This window comes from Oenanthe melanoleuca, chromosome 7 (assembly GCF_029582105.1).
Source record: "Oenanthe melanoleuca isolate GR-GAL-2019-014 chromosome 7, OMel1.0, whole genome shotgun sequence".
Classification (NCBI taxonomy): Eukaryota; Metazoa; Chordata; class Aves; order Passeriformes; family Muscicapidae; genus Oenanthe; species Oenanthe melanoleuca.
The window spans coordinates 26,817,448-26,837,796 of record NC_079341.1 but is presented as its reverse complement, the minus strand read 5'-3'; the positions used below and the strand labels follow the sequence as shown (position 1 = coordinate 26,837,796).

General features: G+C 39.4%; 1 protein-coding gene across 2 annotated transcripts; it reads right to left on the bottom strand.

Annotated features, from left to right (window-relative positions):
* Positions 1–426: 426 nt before the first annotated feature.
* Positions 427–19,779, bottom strand: SEC22A (SEC22 homolog A, vesicle trafficking protein). 2 transcript variants are annotated; one of them, XM_056496846.1, is made up of 8 exons: positions 19,689–19,779; positions 16,747–16,978; positions 15,073–15,276; positions 13,653–13,816; positions 12,396–12,590; positions 7,729–7,847; positions 4,691–4,756; positions 427–1,264 (listed from the first exon to the last, which is right to left on the bottom strand). In XM_056496846.1, exons 3-8 carry the CDS (start codon positions 15,252–15,254, stop codon positions 1,064–1,066), a joined length of 927 nt encoding a protein of 308 aa, XP_056352821.1. In that variant the 5' UTR covers positions 15,255–15,276; positions 16,747–16,978; positions 19,689–19,779; the 3' UTR covers positions 427–1,063. The 2 variants fall into 2 exon arrangements, with proteins under 2 accessions (XP_056352821.1, XP_056352822.1); XM_056496847.1 differs by lacking the exon at positions 19,689–19,779 and adding an exon at positions 19,199–19,660.
* Between the last annotated feature and the right edge of the window lie 570 nt (positions 19,780–20,349).

Here is a 20,349-nt window from a genome sequence, read left to right as displayed (position 1 = left end):
AGATCACAGGGGTTTTATCCCTGCACAAAAACACCCAAGCCATAAAGCCCAAAGAATCAACACAATCCCTGTATTTCTTGTTTACTCTAATGAGACTGATTTATTATTTTCCTGTCACCAGTTGTCTGTCTCAGGTTTTAGCTAATTATTCATCCATTTCTGAAAGTAAGGAAGAACATATAAAAGGAAGAACAGTATTCCAACAAGTACAAGTCATCCCATTTACTCACCAATCCGTTCTCTTTCAACCCTTCCAGAGTCCAAACACATGAAGCGAGCAAGAATCCTGGGTTTAGCAGCAGAACTTTTTGAATAATTACACAAAACGGACCTTATCTACATAAATCAATTTTGAAGAATAATTAGAAGAAAACCATAATGAAAACACATAAAAAGAACTTACAGCACAAGACAGAGCACCACGGGTGAAGCCAATCCCCAGAAACTGAGTTTCCAGGTTACATTTTAATTAAGAAAACATTCATATATATGTCAATGCGAAACAAAACATTCCAAAATTTAGTATCTTACATATTCCACAGCTAGTTTGCTAATATGCAATAGCATTATTATTACTTGCTTAGCCTATTTCCTACTGCCTCACAAAGGCAAAACTGACCTTGGAAGTGAAAAGCTGGCACAATATGCAGAGCATACTCTACACATTCCTCCATTAACGTAAAAATGCGCTTCCACATTACCATCAGATAATGTGATACCATCAGATAATTCCACATCAGATTATCTCCATGAATGTATGAATGAAGCTTTTTTATGCCACCAGTCCTATTCTACATACACTTCACTGCATGGATATGCGTCACTTTCCTCCTCTAGTCCCACATTCTTTTGTTTCCTTTTCAAGACAATTAAAAAAAAAAAATTAAAAAAAAGGTTCAACCACCAAGTGTAAAATGTCCATAGGCATCTTACACTGATTTATTAAAAAAAAAAAGAAAAAGAAAAAAAGCCCCATTCAGACAGCTTCTTCTTTTGGAGAACAGCTTTACATTCCTGAGAGTAACTACTGGAACAAGACTTGGTCTCAATGTTCCAGGACTTGTCAGACATTGTAATCAGGGGACTTTCCCTGGGGTTGCCGCAGTCGGATCTGTAAGGTAGAAAAAGCTCCCACAGTCACATGGAAGAAGAGCTGCCACAGGTTGCGCAGTTCATACAGGTACATGTTACACAGGCAGATCAACCCAAAAGTCAGGAAGGATTTGGCATTCCTCCAGCCTGTGTAGTACACAAACAGGTAACACTGTCAGGAAATAAAAAAGAAATCAGGTTACCTCATGGAAAATAACTTCTACTGAAGTTATCTGGTTAACTTCTACTGAAAAACTATCTGGTCACTGAAAAATTACAGCCAAACCAAGGAAAAGTCTGAAACAAACACGGAAGAACAGTATCAGTCATGGAAGGATGAGGAGTACCTGATAACCAATACAAGGTTACATTTTGCTTGCATTAAACTCTGAGAACAACTCTCTCATAATAATTAATTACAGCCTGCAATGAGTGGCCCATGACAAAAGACAGTGGATGTTCCTGGCAATCTCTGGTCAAAATAAACTGTTCTACTCCAGCAGTGGAGAAGGAACATCCACTGCCTTCTTCAGGAAAGCACTGGGAAGGACAGGGACAATACCAGGGCCCCAGAGCTCAGCACAAGGCAATCCCCCAGTCACCTGCCAGTGTCCTGCCAGGGGTGATGCTGAGGGTTACCTGGCAGATGCAGAGCCCACACCCACTGCCCTGCTTCAAGCTGCTGCAGGACTGATCTAATTTGGAGAGAGACACAACTACTCTCCTGCAACTCTACCACATTTCAGGCAATGTTCTGCACACTGTGTGTAACAGTCTGTCAGGACTGCCCACACTTCCCTACTCAGCCTTCTTCCTACTGTAACTAGAAATCTGTTCAAGTCTTTTGCCTCAGTTTTTATCTCTAAAAGGACACAGCTTTTACCCAGACATTATTTTTATTTCTTCTGTTGTTTGAAGTACTCCCTTAACTGCTACAAAGTTTTAAAAAATCATTTCCCCATTCGCAGGATTCAGGTCATTTCTGCTGAAGGAAATTTTTTTTCTGAGCTTTAAGGTAGATAACATTAGTATTTATGCTTACTTTCTACTCCAATCTGTTCCCAGTGGATTTATTACTATGGTCACACAGATTTAACAGCATCCATTATCAGATTATCTAAGTGTCATTTCTGTTCTTCCCGGGCATTTGCCATGTTTTATCAGCCAAAAAAACTCTACTTAATTTTTCATGTTCCTCAACAAAAGGACAACTGAACAATGCAATTTATTGAGGTTACTTTATATTCTATTTGAACTCTACCACTTTGTTATAAAACATGAATTTCCACTGTAAGTGTGGCTGAGAGCAGCAAAGCCACTTGTAGTGTCTGGATATCTAAATATTGTCAGAGAGGTGAGGACTGGCACTATCAGTAAGATTTTTACGTCCTTCCTCCAAAGCAAAGTAAAACTACAGATGAATAATAATCTGCATGCTTCAGAATCTAGACACAAGTGTTCTGAACCTTGGCCATTTTGAGCAGACTAAATGCAACCTACTTGTGCTGACAACTTCACAAATCATATCTAAAAGAGCAATTAGTTGCTACTGGTAGCTCAGCAATAAAAATTCAGATAATTTTCTAGTGTTGTCACTTCCACTGACAATGTATGAACAAGTGTGACTGTTTCCAAGATTAAAATAAGAGTCAGGATATGCTTCATCAAAATGATTAATAAAGGCTTGAAAACAGTAGTTTAAAAATGTTACTGTAACATGATGTCACATGATTGTGAATTTTACTGAAGAACTGTTTTTCATGAATTCTGAAGCATATCTTTCATTGGTCTAGCTCTGAACTACTGGATTTGCCCCTTACAGAACAGATGAAAAGGCCAAAACACTGCAGTTTTAACAGCTTACTGTAACAAGTACTGTTATGAAACTCCTGAGGGTTGTTTTTCTACTGCTGAAGGGAAGTGTTATCATGCAAGTGTTATACAGAGCACGCTTTTATGGAGACGGCTCCTCTGTGCTACTTCAGAGAAGATTTTGATTTTTTCATTTTGATGTTTTGTTTAATTAATCTTAAGAGATGACTGAAGGCCCAGCTTCTGACACTTTACACTTCTGGCACAACTGAGTCCGTTGTTACTTTTTCTTCTTTGTAAAAAACTAGAAACTATGAAGCAACACTAGACATATCAGTGAGCCTAAAACATTATATTCCATGTAGGTCCTGTTCTTTTGCCTGCACACCTGAGTTATAAATATTTCTTGGGAACTAGAGACACTGCTGTGTTGTTATTAACTGAACAAGACAATATAGCATGATGCGTGCCTGGTGAGTGAATGACAGTGAAATGTGCTGTCATGCAACACAGGGAATTAATGTCCTGAGCCAACTGTAGCCAAAGAACATCAGAACATGCCAGAGAACCAACATCCCTCAGTTCTGAAAACTGACCAATCATATATTGCAGGGGTGTTACCAGAGTGTGGGAAACAGAGTTTCAACAGATGTATTTTGAATATTAATAAAAAGCCTATATTCCAAGTTGCAGGAATTCTTTCTTTCAGACAGCTCTGTTCAAGGCAAACAGAGGAGGAAAGATACACATCCTCATGTCTCAATGGACAGACATGAATACTCTATAAAGAATAAGGTTTTCAGTTTGAGAGAGGAGAGAAAAAGTGTATTTTTTACATGAAAAAAGAATGGAGGAGTTCTACCTTATCCGATATGGAACAGACTGTTGGCATGGAAAATTAACACCACTCTAAATTATTTAAGGGAGAAGTTGATGGAAAGTCAAGGAGTGTTGAAGAACACAAGTCACATTGTGACATTTTGCTAGATATAAACTGAAGAGAATGAAGATTACAAATAATCTGGACAAAAGTCTGATGGAAAGGCATTTTCTTATATTATTGTCTGACACAGTACCAAACACTGGGACACAGAAACAAAAAAAAAACTGCATACTCCACAAGTCTAAGATTAAAAGTCAAAGTAGCTACAATAACAGCAACTGAGCATGAGAGACATAGACACAGGTTAATGTAACAGCAGTGTCACTGCTGCCAGTGGGCACCTTGCTATATATTATAAAGGAAAGTCTAATTCAGATGCAGAAATGGAAAACTGATAGACAAAAAAAAACAAGGGAAGTGTCAGGCAGGAAAAGGAAAACAATGAAAAGTGGCCACAAGCTTTGAAAAGAAAGATCAATATTAAAGTACAAAGTGAGGAAAATTCCTGGGTGCAGTACTTAGATATTACTGTATTTACTTCAAATCTGCCCAAAGGAAAGAAGTAGTAAGCTATTTATTCAGATGGTTAAGTCTACCTGAATTATGAAATTGTTATGTCAAGAAAACAATATGACCTCCATTGCTTGTGACTTTAGAGATAATTGTCTTAATTAAATGTCTTAATCATCTAGCTGGAGAAAAAAATGCCAGCAAACAGAAGCTCTTTGTATCAATCTACTTCTACATGATAGTTTATGACTAATGAAAAAACACAGAGCAGAAAATATTTTTTATAATCACCCTATTCAAGTATCTGTGACATTTAAGAAAACATGATGACACTTATGCATGACTGGGTAATGTTTCTGAACTCTAGTGAATTATGCAAACAGAAAAACACACCTGGTACAAACAGGCTGCTGTTCCAAGAAAAAATGCAATAACGTAGCTGAAATCTTCACCTTCGTTCTGCAAGAATAAAACAAAAAGCCATGTTTTACAATGAAACAAGTAAAACACCAGGCATTTACACTATGAAAGTTATGAATTATTGCATTTTAAAATAGTTTCACACAGGGATGTAAAGCAATTCCTTTTCCACATTAAACCAAGAATTAGGACTAATCAGTGCTTACTTACTTGTCTACAGAAAAATCATGATCTGGAGTCTGACCTAAATGTTTATTCAAACAAACAACTCTTGCCAAGATTTTCAAAAGCTTTAAAGAAGTCCAGCTCTAACACTGGACATTTATCTTCTCGAGATGGCTTTGAAAATTCAAGTCTAAACACTGGTAACTACCTTTAATAGCAACTTCATAGACCTGTGCCTTCCTAAAGCTTCACAAAATGGAAACGAAGTAACAGGAAAGCACCCGAACTGGCCACTAGGGTGGGGTAAAACTCTGCACACAGAATAACGAAGGCTGCTCTGTGCTCATGCAGTGAGAGCAAACAGCAGCACAGGAATTTATCAGAGACTTGGAAAATAAGGTTCTCTTGAAGGAAAGATGGAAGAAGTTACCTGAAGTGACAGATTTTTCTACTCTGTGTTTAGAAAACAAAACAAATCCTTCAATGTATTCAAACAGGTTGTTACAGTTCCTACAGAGCTGAGCACAGTCAATTTCCATGCTCGATGACAATTCTAATTGCATTTCTAGCAAACACCTACAACCACCAAAAACTCATGCTAATGTTTGTCCTTGAGAGCAAATATGACTTGAGAAGATAAGATGGTGGTCCATTCACAAGTACAACTTGTGTCTGCTGAGAGTATGTTCAGTGTGAAGCATTTCCACATCCTGTGGTGGCCAGGAAAAACTTTGCATGTGTGCATGTGAAAATTACATACACAATGAAGTAACTTCTACCCAGTGTTCAAGTCTTTGCTTCAGTGTCACTGCATATTTGGCGGAGTACAGTTACAGATTGTAACAGGATTTTATTAACACCCAAATAAAACCACTGATTATAAAGCAAACAGTAATTCAGGGAGGATGCTTTTGAATGACTCTCAGAACATGCTCCATTAATTGTGTTTTGGATCAGTTCTCCTTAAACCCTGTGGATTTTTCCATAATAAAGTAAATTAAGAGAAATTTTAATGGATTTTTAGTGTGCCTCGTTTGTCAGAAACAAAAATTATCTTCCATCTGTACTGCAATCTATTACCTCCAGATGCAATAACAGAGAATAAAATTAACTGGATATCCTATCATCACTTAAATAGATTATTCTAACATTGGCGTTCTTTTTAAAAAATCAGCTGCAAGAAGGTAACAAAATAAGTTTTAGCAACATCACACTAACTGACAGAAATCTGTTCAGTACTAATTGTACAAAAGCATACTTTAAAATAATTCCTATTTATAAACTGAGGGAATTGTGCATAACACAGAAAAACCCAACTAGGGAAGAAGTAGAGATGTAGGCTCACTCATTCTTTCTTTAAACAACAAACCAAAGACAACTGAAAAAGAAGGACCTAGCATGGAACATTTTCATTAACCTTGTTCATCTGTCCACTAGTCTCCACAAAATCCTGAGACTCAACAGTACTGTTTATTCAATCTTTACATATATTCAATACCATGTAAGATAACTGGAATACAGGTATTCTTCACCTCATTTCCCTAAAAAAAAAAAAATCCATTAGGTATCAAAAGTATTGCAGTTGGCTGCTGAAATGCCTAAAGACCAAGACTTGCAAGGACAGCTGAGGAAATTGGGGCTATTTAGCCTGGAGAAGAGGAGGCTTGGAAGAGAACTTACTGCTCTCTGAAACTACCTGAAAGGAAGTTGTAGCAAGGTGGGGGTTGGTATCTTCTTCCAGGAAACAAGGGGTAAGATGAGAGCAAACAGCCTTATGTTGCACCAGGGGAAAAATTTTTTCCCTGAAAGGGCTGTCAAGCTGCCCAGGGAAGTGGTTGAGTCACTACCCCAGGAAGGGATTTAAAAGCCTTGTAAATGTGGCACTTCAGCACACAGTTTAGTGAACATGGCAGAGCTGGGTTATGGTTGGAATCTGGTCCTTTCCAACCTAAATGACTCTATGAAGTCCAGATACGTTTGAATAAAAAGACTACCTACCAGCCAAGCAAGAGGATTACCATTTTGTCTCAGAAAACAGGGATTTTAGTTTCTCTCTATTTCTATTTTACGTCTATCACCACAATAACAGCCATTAAATGGTAAGGAAGTCTTTGGGTTTTTTGGGGCAACACACATGAACTTTCTGTGCATGCCTGCCAAGTACTACCAGCATATTCACCTGAGTTGCTTGAAAGCACAAACCATTATTAGTGACACTGCTGCAGTTGTGGGAATACAACCAGCACAAGAAATGGAACAGAAAGGAACTGAAAGGCTACAAGAAGAGTCATAGTAGAGATTTTACAGAAAAAAAAAAATAGGTTTGGGGGAGGTTGTTTGGTGAGGGGAGTTTAAAAGAAATCACTTGGTAATTTTCTGACACTGATCCTTTCAATACACAATGAGAAATAAGGTTTATTAAATACAAAAGTTCTCTAAAAATACAATTTTACGAAACCTGTTTAAAGATTCCCGCTCTGTGGACTTTCCAAAAAAACTGCCCAGATTTTCAAAGCTGTTCATCATTTCACTTAAGCGCTTTTAAATAGCATCTTTAGAAATTGAACACCTCATATCCTGGCATAAATTTAGAAAATAGAACATTATGTTCACATCCTCACTGCTACCAAGGTACAAGGGAAGGAGTTGGCCACCCACCTTCCACTGCTGTTGAAACTCACAGCCTCGATGAATGAGGCAGCACACTCAAGGAGAATGCACAGATCACAAACAATGCAGGTTTTGTAACAGAGGCCTGACCTCACAAAGCTCATACAGCATCTTCTACAACGAAAACTGTGACTGCTATGATGCATAACTTTCAAATTCATAAACATGTACAATACCTGGAGAAGGCTTTCTATGGCATGGAAGCCACGGATTAAATTCAAAGCTCCACATAACAGACTAAGGACAAATGAGACAATCCCTGGCAGAGTCACAGGTTCCAGACGCTGATGAGGGGCTGCAAAGCAGATCAAAAAAAGATATCAAAGGTCAAAGCAATGACTTCAGAAATTCAGTAAAATAATAATCTCATTTGTCAGTGGCTTCTAGCTCAAGAGATTGCTGAAGCAAACCACAAAATGTCATTTCTGCTTTCTAAAAAGACAAAACGTTGTAAACTTTTCTCTAGTTCACATATATAAATGTCTTATTATATTTAGTCTGTATCTCAATACATTCCATTTATTCAGTATGGTACTGATGGAAGCTCAAACATGCCAGGAAATCAATAGTAAAAGATCCACTTGCTAGTGAAATCTGTCCATAATTAGTAACCAGTTAATAAGTCACGTACTAAGAGCTTCTCCCACAACCTCCACTCTTCTCTAACACTAACCCATTAGTGAGACTGATTTAGCTTGTCTGCTGAACAGAACACTGAGGCAAAGCTATCACAGTTCCCTTCCTTAAAAACACAGTGAGTGCTACCAAAGACACACATGAAGAGAGCTCTGAAACTCAGCTGGGATCTGTATTACAACCTTATATGAACCTTCCAGATTGTGCTTAGCCTCTTACAAGTAAAACACAATTAAAATTAAAACACTGTTTCCTTCCATGCACTTTCCAAGCTCTTTCAAGCTTCTCTAGGGTCACAAGTATGTAACAGTTTTGTATGTTCCTCATTACTGTCCCTTTCCATAATGAGTAACAGAAAGCAAATGTGAAAAAACAATGCAAAACTCTTAACAGTCTGAGCGACACTGGGACAACAATGGGACTACTGAGCTGTACTCAAATCATTCTGTTCAAATCAACCAAGTGTAAAGATGTGAACAATGAGGTTAATGAACTGTAACATTAATAGAGAGAGGGGATGTCAATCCCAGTTGTTTGTATTGCACAGATCCAGGAAAAAGGTTTTTCAAACAGCTTATGAAGTTACAGAACCTAAAAAACCCCAACAAAAGCTATTTCACATTGATAAGCAGGCAGGGCAGTCTAATTAAGAGTGTCCAATAACACAAAAATAAAATACAGGATGAGCTCAGTTAATTCATTTGTGCAATCAGTTTGGTTCCTTTTCTTAAACAAAAGCATAACCCATGTTTGAGAGCTCACTGCTTTTCTAACTGCACATTACTCCCAGCAATCACTCAGTTAAGGTTAGATAAGCTAGATGTGCTATTTGCATACCAAACCACTCTTTTTCAATTACTCCCAATTGGTTGTTTTGTTTTGGCTTCTTAAAACCATCTCATCTAGAGAGTGGCAAAAAGCTGAGGGTGTATATGACTGTTTTTAGAAAAGTAATTCCATTCTATTAACTGTGGATAAAATTAGTTCACTGCTGTCCACTTGTAGCTCTCCAGAAAATCTCCTTTTGCTTATGTATTGGGTAACTTAAAATCATCGTGTGCTAAAACAGCATTTAAAACACCTCTTTGAGAACCATGGGGGGAAAATAGAGTCTGGTTAGCTAAATCAACACAGTGAATGAAGGGTCATAAAACAGTAACTTCCCTCTTATTAAAATATGAAAAAAATAATTAAAAATATAAAGGACATTATGTACCATTACTAATGTCATTAAACTCTCCAGGGCTTAACAAATTTTAGTGTTAAAATCAGAGCAACAAGAGTCATTTTTATACAAAAAAGATGAAGGCAAAACCAAAAGAATGAAGAAGGAATGTCAGAGAAGGCAGAGTGAAGGGCAATTGACTTCAAATTGGTACATCCATCAGTCCTAGAAATATGATTAAGTGCCGTATCAAACATTATTAGTTGAAATGAAGCACTAATTCTGAATTTAATGTTGACACTTAAAATAAAAATTCAGGAAATTTACATGACATGATAAACTACATTACTTGCAAAAAAGCTTATTTAAAACTAAAATGTAAAACAAAAAACAAAAAACCAAAAGCACAGAGTATGCCATCAAGCAAAAAGTAACTTTTATCTGACAAATATTTCCTCACTGAAAAAAAGTTCAGATAATAGTAATTTCATCCTAACTTGAAGCATCCCACATCAGCACGCTGTGACCCCATTTCTAATGCCTGCCAACACCTACATGTACCTTTGCAGGAAGATTCTATGCATAATCTGCATGCTTTATGCTTCCCACATGCAGAATTACCCCTATTCCTCACTGCACTGCACAACTCTGGGAGGGCAAAGGGCTGCTGCTGCAAGCACTGCCAGCACACCGGCCTGGGCTCCACACCCTGGCTCCACACCCAGCTACAGTGGGAGCAAGGGAGAGCTGCTGCTTCACCCCCCCACTCTGCCATTCTGCACAACAAAACAAGATTTGCATCCACCTAACTTCCCACCTCTGGATGCTCTCCAACTTCATTTAACACAATTCACTCCAGAAAGTCCTACTTTTTTTAACAGTACAGCATATTCAGGAAATTCCACTAGGCAAAACATCTTTTTGTAAGAAATCTGTCCTTAGAGCAAAGGAGAAACTTGGAAGTCCAGCCAAATGAGTGGGTAGCAAACATCCAGAGAAAGTTCTTTTCAAGGGTGGAGAGAAGTGATGAATGTAAAGAACTACAAAACCATTAGCAGACTTTCTAAAAAAGACACTGTTATTCAATAGCATCTAAAATGTGAAGAGCTGAAGAAGTAGCAAAGTGCCAGCCTCTCATAATGTACAGCCCTTTGATGGTTAGTTTCTACAGCAACTCAAGGAAGGAAGTGGATAACTGAACACAGATCTATGGAATTCAGAGGAAGAAGAAAGTTAAAAGCAACTGAAAGAGAAACAGAAGGAAAATGACATGAAAAGAAAAAAGGACAGCAGAATTCCTTCTGTAAGAAGTTGTGGAGAGGTAAGGAAAAAAAAACCAAAAAACTAGACGATCACCTGCCAATTATTGCTGAATCTTCTTCAGTTAAAAGGGAAATGGTCCCTATGCTTTTTAATTTAGGTCTGTATTACCTTCCAAAACTCTTACTCAAAAAAGTGATATAAATTCTCCCACTACGTGAACAACTTTTAAAAAACAGCCAATTTCGTCACACGCTGAGTTCTCTCATGATTATTGCTTTTTCTTTTTCCAATTGCAGGAAATTTGAATCTAGACAATTTTCAGAATTAACCAGCTGCCCCTTCTGCCACCATAACTCTTTCCACAAAGCAGGATTACATGAGAACATTAAGAGTAAACAACAATATAAGAATCAAAAGTGACAGAAGAGTGGTATCACAGCATTACATATCTTTAAAAAGAGCCTACACATGCAAAAAGATGACAAAGGCATGTACAGTGCTACTTAGAAGACTCCACTCTTTTAAACAATTTAAACTTTAAATCTTCACACTTTTCCTTTATTAATTTTCCTGACTCTAACTCCAATACTGTTAAATTGCAAATACAGAGATTATAAGCTATTTCTACACTGTCTCATATCACCTGGAATTCTCAGAATCAGGGCCCCAGAGTACAAACAGGGCACCCTACTGATTTTGTTTGGTTTTCATCTTCCATAGAAAGCAGTTTTCAATCTTCTGGAGTAATCCTCATGAGTAAGTACATAATAAGGATAATATACTGGCAAAGAGATCCTATTAATATATACATATACATAAACTGCACAAAATCTCATTTATTACAACATTGTAGGAGGTGTTTGGATTTACTGTTGCAATTCTATGATTTATGATTGCACCCTGACACTGTAAAGTGAACAGCATCAGTGCATTCCTGCTCAGGATAATTTATTGACAGAAGTATTTTGGGGGAAAAAAAAGGGAAATATATTAATCAACACTACCTTCCATTCCAGTTATGATTTTCCTTCACTAAACTTGGAGGACTGAAATCAGATGATGTCAGCATCACATGTGGAGTCCATGTATCAGTGAAAGGATTTGGCATTTTGTTTGTCTCGCTGGGAAATGTCTGAAGTTGGGCCTCAAATCCATTCATATGATTCACTTAACAGCACAAATCTCTAGCCCAGCTCAACCCCAGAATTCCACATTTACCTCCTACATGAAGTAAATTGAAGTTTTAAAAATTTAATTACTTAAATTAATTTGGCCATTTTACACAAAATTGCAATTCTTAATGTTGTACACAAGGCATTCATTTTAGACAGTGCATCTTTTAGCCAGCACAGTTCTTTGGACTTTCACCACTGCAGAGGTTTCCTAAAGAGATGCTTCTCTCTCCAGCTGCTCTAACTCCTGACACTACTCTCAGCTTATGCCAACACTGTCTTACTGGGTTTAAATATCAAAAATTTTCAGAAATATTAAAAAGGTCAAAAAATAAAAATCATCTCCTTGTTAAGTGCTCATCTTCTTTTGCAGGGCTTTTTTTGCTACAATAAAGTCCATTGAACAGAGACATTTCTTCCTCTGAGTGCCTTGGGAAGGTTAAGCCTTTGGAGCAGGAAACAAAACAGACATCTGAGCTAAAATACACATAAGGTCATACCAGCTTTATATTTTAGAAACATGAAAAAAAAGCTTTATTTTAAAAGAAAAAATAATAATTTGCTGCATCTGTCTCATTTAAGGATACATGAAAAGTCTTGAACTTACCTGCAGATATCTTACCAGTACCCTTATACACCCCCACAGGTACATGAGAAAAGCCATTGGCTGAACCAAGTTCTGACACAGAAATTTGATACGGTGGTCTCAGTTTGATTTCTGTCTGCATATCAGCAAGATTCATCTTTGTTGACAAAGAACGTGTGTTGTTGTATCTTTGCTTGGTCCTCTGAATGAAATTATCTGTGCAAATTTAAAATAAAAATATTTTTCTATGGATTTTGTTAATTACATAATCCAAAACCATGCAGCTTTTCAGTTCACAAACTTAAATATATTCTTTGAGATATTTGAATTATCTTTGATTTTTTAAAGCTATTTCTGTTTTGTGCCTAATATATCATGGGTTATTTAATTTTGCAGTTAAAAAAATTAAGCTCTAAAAATCTAATTATGTAATTACTGAAGAAACTAATGGCTTTTCATTGCATGAGACTGAATGCATTTCTAATACAATGGATTTACTGCACTTATTCTAGCTTGTCTGTTAGTTTAGTAAAAATCCTTATGAAAAAAGTATGTTGTGGAAGAAAAAAAGTGTTCATAGAAAGCTTCACAAGGAGGGCAATAATGTTTGACAGAAATTGTCAATAACTGACTGAATTATAGACAGGAATTAAGCAACTGGAGTATCTTCCGTGTTTCTAAAAATGCAGTTCTTTTGCTCTAATGTGTTTCATAAGAATATCTAATTACATAGATAGTATTAAAGCAACATAAATTAATGGAATTCAGAACAGCTGTTACCTGGTATATATGAGATGAACTGCATTTGGAGTCTGAAGATTAAATGCTCCACTACATCATAAGACAACTAAAAATTTCCTCCTTTCATGTACTGAACAAGAGGTAGCACAGCTAAGAGCTAACATGAAACTGCAATATTTTACTTGAGAAGTTCATGAAACTCAATAACTTCACAGGTTAAGTATTTTGACAGGTATGAAGTCAACTCCTGGTATTATTAACCAGAAGATGAACTCCAGAGTTGCTCACACAAGGCTTAAACCAAAACCTACTGGAACGAACAGAAATAAGTTTGGATAAAACTCTAGTAACCTAATTTAATGCCCCCAGCAGTATTTCCCTACTGACTCTAACACAAGTTAAATCAGATTCTAAATCCACCTGAAACAGAGCTATAAACTGCTTTGGATATTTTTTTGTGTGTGCATTAAATTGCATCCACACAAACACTCATCTGTCTTAGTATGAAAATGAAGGGGAAAAAAGTCAAATCCTTACCAAACTCTATAAAACAGTATGGTCTGATAGCAGTGTTTGTCTTCATCATATTGTAGGTAGTGATGAACTCCTTCTGAAGCTCATCCAGAAAACAGAAAGCCAGGACACTGGGATAATTTTCAGTGCACAACATCATATAGCTTACTCCCAGAGAACTTATAAAACTAGAATTGAGAAAACATATTCAAAATTTCAAATTCAAATTCAGTGAATTAACTGCTTTTCTAGTCTGATCTCGTATTCTATAACCAGAAAAACAAAAACTTATCTGGGGTAGAAATGGAATAAATGTTTACTGAAAAGTCCAACAGTATTCTAGAAGAAAAACAAGTAACTTTTAGGCAATGTTTTACTTGAACACCACACTATACAATCATATGAGATGCTGTTTTAAACATATATGTATGTATGTCTCTATCTGTGTGCGTATGCACACATATACACACACTTGTGAAACAGAAAATAACAAAGCTTTTAGGGTGCAGAAGCACAGCAGGTTTGTCCCATACTAGCTTCTCACCCATCTCAAATGTACAATAAAATTGCCCAAAAAAGCAAAACCTTATCTTCAGAATGGGGGGAGAGCTGTTGGCTCTTTCTAGAACATGGGAATAAAATAGAACTTGTTCTGTAGAATGCAGAATTAATAATTATCCGAAGACAGTTGCAAGGACAACCAGAGATGGCAAATACAAAATCAGAAAAGGACAGTTTTCAATATACATATTCCATTACATTTAGGCAATTCATTAGAGTTCTGGTTTTCATGATACATTCAAATTTCTTTAAAATCTTGCTGGATAACTTACAGTATTAAAAGCAATCAAAGACAAAAGCAGTAAAATCTACTTCAGCCTTATATCTCAAAAGTTTGTTTTAAGCTAACAAAAAAAAAAAAAAAAGATTGAAACAATTTAGTCCATCCTGGGCTTTAATCCAAGAAATGCTGGAAACTCACATATCCCTATAGGAAATTAAGAGGTCTTAGCACTTTCTAGAATCATTCAGGTGGTACACTTTCCACCACTGCAACTTCTACATGGTTAACTAGGGGTTAAGATGAAATTACTCAGCTCATTTAAAATATCTAAATTAGAATCAGAATTTAGGTTAGCTAAAGTGCAAGTGAAATATAAATGATAGAGAATTTCTTCTGAATATCTAATCCAAACCTACTTTCAGTGTAAAGCCACTCTTCCCATGATGATGCCCTATGACTGTGCATTATAAAGGAACTTCCATGGAAGTCTGAAGAGGTTCAAATCTTTCTACAATTTCTTGGTTTTAAATTTCTGATACATAAATAGTGCCAAGAATTAATCTTAGCTTGATTAAGCATTCATAATGTGGACAGTTAACGTTTACACTTACAGAGAGAGACAGCCTAGGATGACGCAAATACTTAAATGACAAGCCTTACTTTATATTATACTGTCCAGTTTTCAGAGTACATCTATCAGGAAGCTGAGAAACTTTTTTTGAGAGCATTTTAAAATATTTTCTACATTCTTGCATTCCCATGCTCTGCTCATAATCAGTAGATGCAGAAAGTGGAAGTCCATCCCTCACACGGACCACAGAGGCAGATAAGATCATAGACATTGCCAACAGAGTTAACAACAACCTGCAACAAAACACAAATCAGGAGGAATCAGAATTAAGGTAAAAGCAGAAACAACAAAATCAACTGTGATGAATCAAACTTCTAAAGCTGTACAGTGGGTTCAGGCCTCAACTGTGGCACAGTCAGGATTTTCAACTGTAACTCAGACTAGAATCTTAACTGAACAGGACCTACCAATCTACATGAGCCACAAAACGGTTCTTCAAACCTTACACTAAATCAAAACATTCAAAAGTTTAGCAAGACAAGTATTAAAAGGTTTACTTCTCTGCTAAGCATCAGGACACAAATTAGTTCTCCTACAAGTGGGCGAACTGCTAGAATTTATATGAAGCCAAAAGCAAACACTTCCTCAGCTCTTAACACTGCTCTGCAGACTCCTACCATATACTACACCTATCACTTCAGACACTATGAAAAAATATTTTTGCCTCCCTCAGATGATGCTACTCAAGTCCCATACAGTCACAAACTGCAAAAGGAAACAGATTTCTGGATACAGCTGAAATATGCTTTTGTGTGTGATACTGACATGTTTACAGCACCTTTCAGACTATGACGTTAAGGGTGCTTTACAAGCCTCAGCAGATGAATGACTGCATTCTCACAAGTCAGAAATCCAAATTTTCCCCAAAAAGACACTACCTCTTCACAAAAGAGAGGAAATAGCTATTTTTACCTGAACTCTCATCTTCTCTATTTACCACTCCCCAAAGGTTATATATCCATCAGGATACTTAATGAATAATCAACAATATTCAGGCTTTTCAAGGTTATTTACTCCTCAGAGAGGAAGAGACATATAATAACGTAAGCACTAAAAATGTGTTGTCATTTTCAGTTTAGTAAATTCAGCTTCGTCAGCAGTCAAACTTCAACCTCCTTTGAGATCCATCCCATTAGCTGAATAAATTCCAAATTAATACTCTTGTATTTTACTTGTACAGCACATCAGACTCTCCCCAAAGGTGTAAAGCAGTGGAAGCCACTGTTGACTGCAGTCTGCTGAACACCTTGGGGCTTTTATCAGGTGCCCTTCTTATTTCAGCAATTCATTATAGAATTCCCTCCTGAACAAAGTACTTCCATCAGCTGGACACAAAAAAAACAACATCCACTTCAGGACTTCCTATAGATCAGCCTGCTGGCATGGAGCCTTCAAGAAAGTAAACCCAAAGTTCTAGAAACTTTTACCAACCTCCGAGTTCATGCATGTGTTCCCAGAAGGACAAGTCCCATGGAATGCACATGGATTCATTTTCTTAACTATGCTGCTAACTATATAACAATTGCAGCAGCTCAAGAGCACGACAGAATTGCAGAGCAGCTTTAAACTGTAATGGTCCACTGACAGTAACTGTCTCTTCCACTCAGAACTCAATACTGACAGGGACTTTTGGGAGCTGTATCAATACAAACAAAAGAGCAATGATGCAATAGCAAAGTTTAAACGCCCCTTCATTAACTTACTTGCACAAAATGTAATTTCATGGATCTGCATTTCCCCTGATGAAACAAATAACTTCCTTAGCACCTAACATGAAGAAAGAAACATAGCTCCATGTCCTGTTTCAGGAAAAGGCAGTGAATAGGACTGCACTGCTGGAGAACCTCAGAATCCTGCAGCCAGCTCTCAGAAGAAGAGATTTTATTCTGTTCACTTTTTAAATTATCTCGACGGTTAAAGTTCATGTTGAGCTATCTGATGAGATAAGAACAAAAAGAAAAAGTTAATCAATGCATTTCCTGGGTAACAACAAGCTTCAGCTCTCTCTGTGAGACCATACGTATTAGAAAGGCCTGAACATAGCCAAGGGAGGTTACTGAAAAGATAGTAAAAGAAAAAGAAAAGTAGGATAATAGAGATATTAAAATGTTTCTGTGTTCTTGAAGTGAAGTTCAGGAAGTCTCATCACTTCAGGAATTTAAAATGGGAATACATATTATCTGTCTGCACAGTACAGGAGTAACTCAGGTTTACACAACCTCTGACTCTGAACCCCATCATTCCCCTCATCCACTGTGATTGATTAATCCATACTCTCCTCTGCTCAGAACATGTCAGGAACTAAACACAGCACAACCACAGCTCCAATTCCAAAGTATTAGGATTATCAATGTTCAATATCATCACAGTTGCTTTGCTCCTACAACTGATGACAAAGAGCATAAATACCACTAACAACAGCAGGTATGCAGAGACAACAAAACAAATGATAAAGACATCTTCAGGGGTATTCTTCAACTTTTATGTATATTCTGTATATATATGTAAATAAACATTTGCATAAATCTTGGAACTAAATTTTCTTTGAGGTTCCTACTTATATTCAGAGAAATACTCGCTGTGTCATTCCATGACAGAACTGTGGAATACCAAATCCAGCTAGGAGGTGTTTGGCTCACAGAGGGTCCAAAACATGTCACCAGCCAGTGGAACCCCTTGTCACAGGCTACAATGTTACACGAATTTAAGAGGCAACTAGAAAAGTTCACAGAAAAAACTACTAGGCATATTAAAACCAAATCACAACCCTTTGCTCAGAGGGATTCTGACCCCCACATGAATACCAACAGGGAGAGTACATCACAGAAGCATCACTCCATGCTTGCACCATTGTTTCCCTTAGTGTTTAGTTCTGCCCCATCGTTGTTGATTTCACCTTCATAGCTCTCTGTGCAAATGAGGACTAGCAGAACTCATGGAAAAGAGGAGAATGGAGAAAGCTGGCCACAGACAGGTAAGAGTCAGCAGGGTGGCTAGTCCTCTGTTTCTCCATCCTCCCAAGAGCTGTCCAATTCCTCATGCACATGTCAGCATCTAGTTTCACAACCAGGAACGGGCATATGTGCCTGGTCTCATTTCCTCCCATGAACGAGAAACCTTGGGTGATGGAAACCAGAGCCCGTTTCACTGTACTTTTTTTTTTTAAGACATATTCAATTATCGTGTTGTTTATTTCTGTTATGATGGTACTTGACCCTGAAGCAGCATCTAGAAAAGTCCTAGAAACACTGAAAATAGAAACTGGAAGATTCCAGCCTTTTGCAACAAATTTGTCATCTAACATGTGATCTGACAGGTAATTGTTTTAAACCCATCTGATATGGTCTTGTAACACTTTTAACAAGTGTCAGAAAGTGACTTGTGACTATGATTTGCACAGGATACTTCACCTTTAAAAAAATCTAGCTGTCTCAAAATTCTGAACAGACCTAGTGTAATGGCAAGCCTACCCTCCTGAACTTGGTAGCCTTCAGCCAACTTAATCACTTAATTTCTTGCTGGGATGTCTGCCTCTCATAAAAGCTTCCCATAAAATATAAAATTGGGAAGTGTGTGCAAGCTGCACTCCTGTCTGACACAGAATAAAGACAAAACTTGTTGGACAATTTATTGTCCCCTCTTCTGAGGGTTGTGACAGCTGCATTACACAGGAAGGAGCTTTAATTTTTTCACTCTACATCATACTTCAGAAATTTATGTTACAAACTGGAGCACTACAGGACACAAAACATAAAGCCACTTTGACATCACTGGTATGATGGGACAAGGAATAATCCTAAATCACCAGCCAGTATAATCCTTTCCATAAAGCCAGGGGGAAAGAGACCTCAGAAGCAGAACCAAGATTCACAGAATCAATGAGGTTGGAAAAGACCTCTGAGATCTTCGAGTCCAGCCTGTGACTGCACACCACCACGTCACCATCCTCCACTAAGTGCCACGTCCAGTCTTTCCTTAATAGGTGGCTCTAGGCCCAGTGACTCCATCACCTCCCTGGCATCCCAATTCAATATATAATCATCCCTTCTGAAGAAATTTCTCCTAACGTCCAAACAATTCTGAAAAACTAAGGGAACGGAAGGAGTTGCATCCCAAAGTTCGGGAGCTTGATCCTTTCACCTACCACCTACTTACATGGCAGCTCCGACACGACCATCTGCAGCGGCAGCAGAAGCGCTGACTCAGTGGTCAGCACTGACTCAGGCGGATCCGCACCGCTCCAGGTCACCAAACTTCACCCAACCTCCTGCAGAGCCTGGAGAGCGGCGGAGACCCTACACACAGCGGGCTCCCGCTACCGAGCGGCGCTTGCCAGGCGCCCCGGGCGGCCCTCGCTGCCTCCCGCGCCCGCCCTGCCCGCGGCAGCGCCGCCACCACCCCCCGAGACGGCGGCGGCCCCGCGCCGACCGCGGCTGAGGCGCGAACGCAGTCGGCCCTGAGGCTCCGCGGCCGGGCCCGGGGCCGGCCGGGCGTGCAGGCGGGAAGAGAGGGGAGGGGATGCGAAGCGAGGCGGCGGCGCGGGCGGGGCAGGGCCGGGCAGGGCCGGGCGGCGGCTCCGGCCGCGGGTCCCGCCCCGCCCGCGCCCCTCACGGCGCCGGCCGCGCGCGGGGGGCGCGAGCCGTACCTGGGCAGCGGGGCGGCGGCGCGCGGCTCCCGCCGGGCATTGTGGGAGCGGACACGTCCGCGCGCCGCAGCGCCCTCGCGCGTGGCGGCCGCGCGCTGCGGGGCGGACCCGCCCCCGCCCTCAGGGGCTCCGGGCGCTGCCGGCGCGGCCGCCTGCCCCCCTCAGGGGTCCCGGCCGTCCTCAGGGGTCTCGGCGACCCCCGCCGGCAGCCCGCGGGGAGTGAGCAGCTGCCTGGAGACTGCGGAGCGGGTCCGGGGCCGCTGTCTATGAAGGGGATGCCGTCCTTGCGTGGCTGGGATGCGACGGCCAGACTGCCGGGCGTGGGTGTCTCTCGCCGCCCAGGCGGGAGCAGCCGAGCCACCGCCTGCGCTGTCTCGCGCAGCCTTGTCTGAGGCTGAATTTATCATAGAATCTGTCAGGTTGGAAAATATCTCCGGGATGGTCGGGACTAATCTATGACCCTACACTACCATGTCAACCAGACCAGGGCACCGAGTGCCACATCCAGTCTTTACTTAAACACCTCCAAGGATGGTGACTCCACCACATCCCCGGGCAGCCCACTCCGGTGTCTAATCACCCCTTCTGTGAAGAAGTGCTTCCTAATGACCAATCTGAACGTCCCTGGGGCATCTTCCGCCTGTCCCCTTGTGCTGTGCCC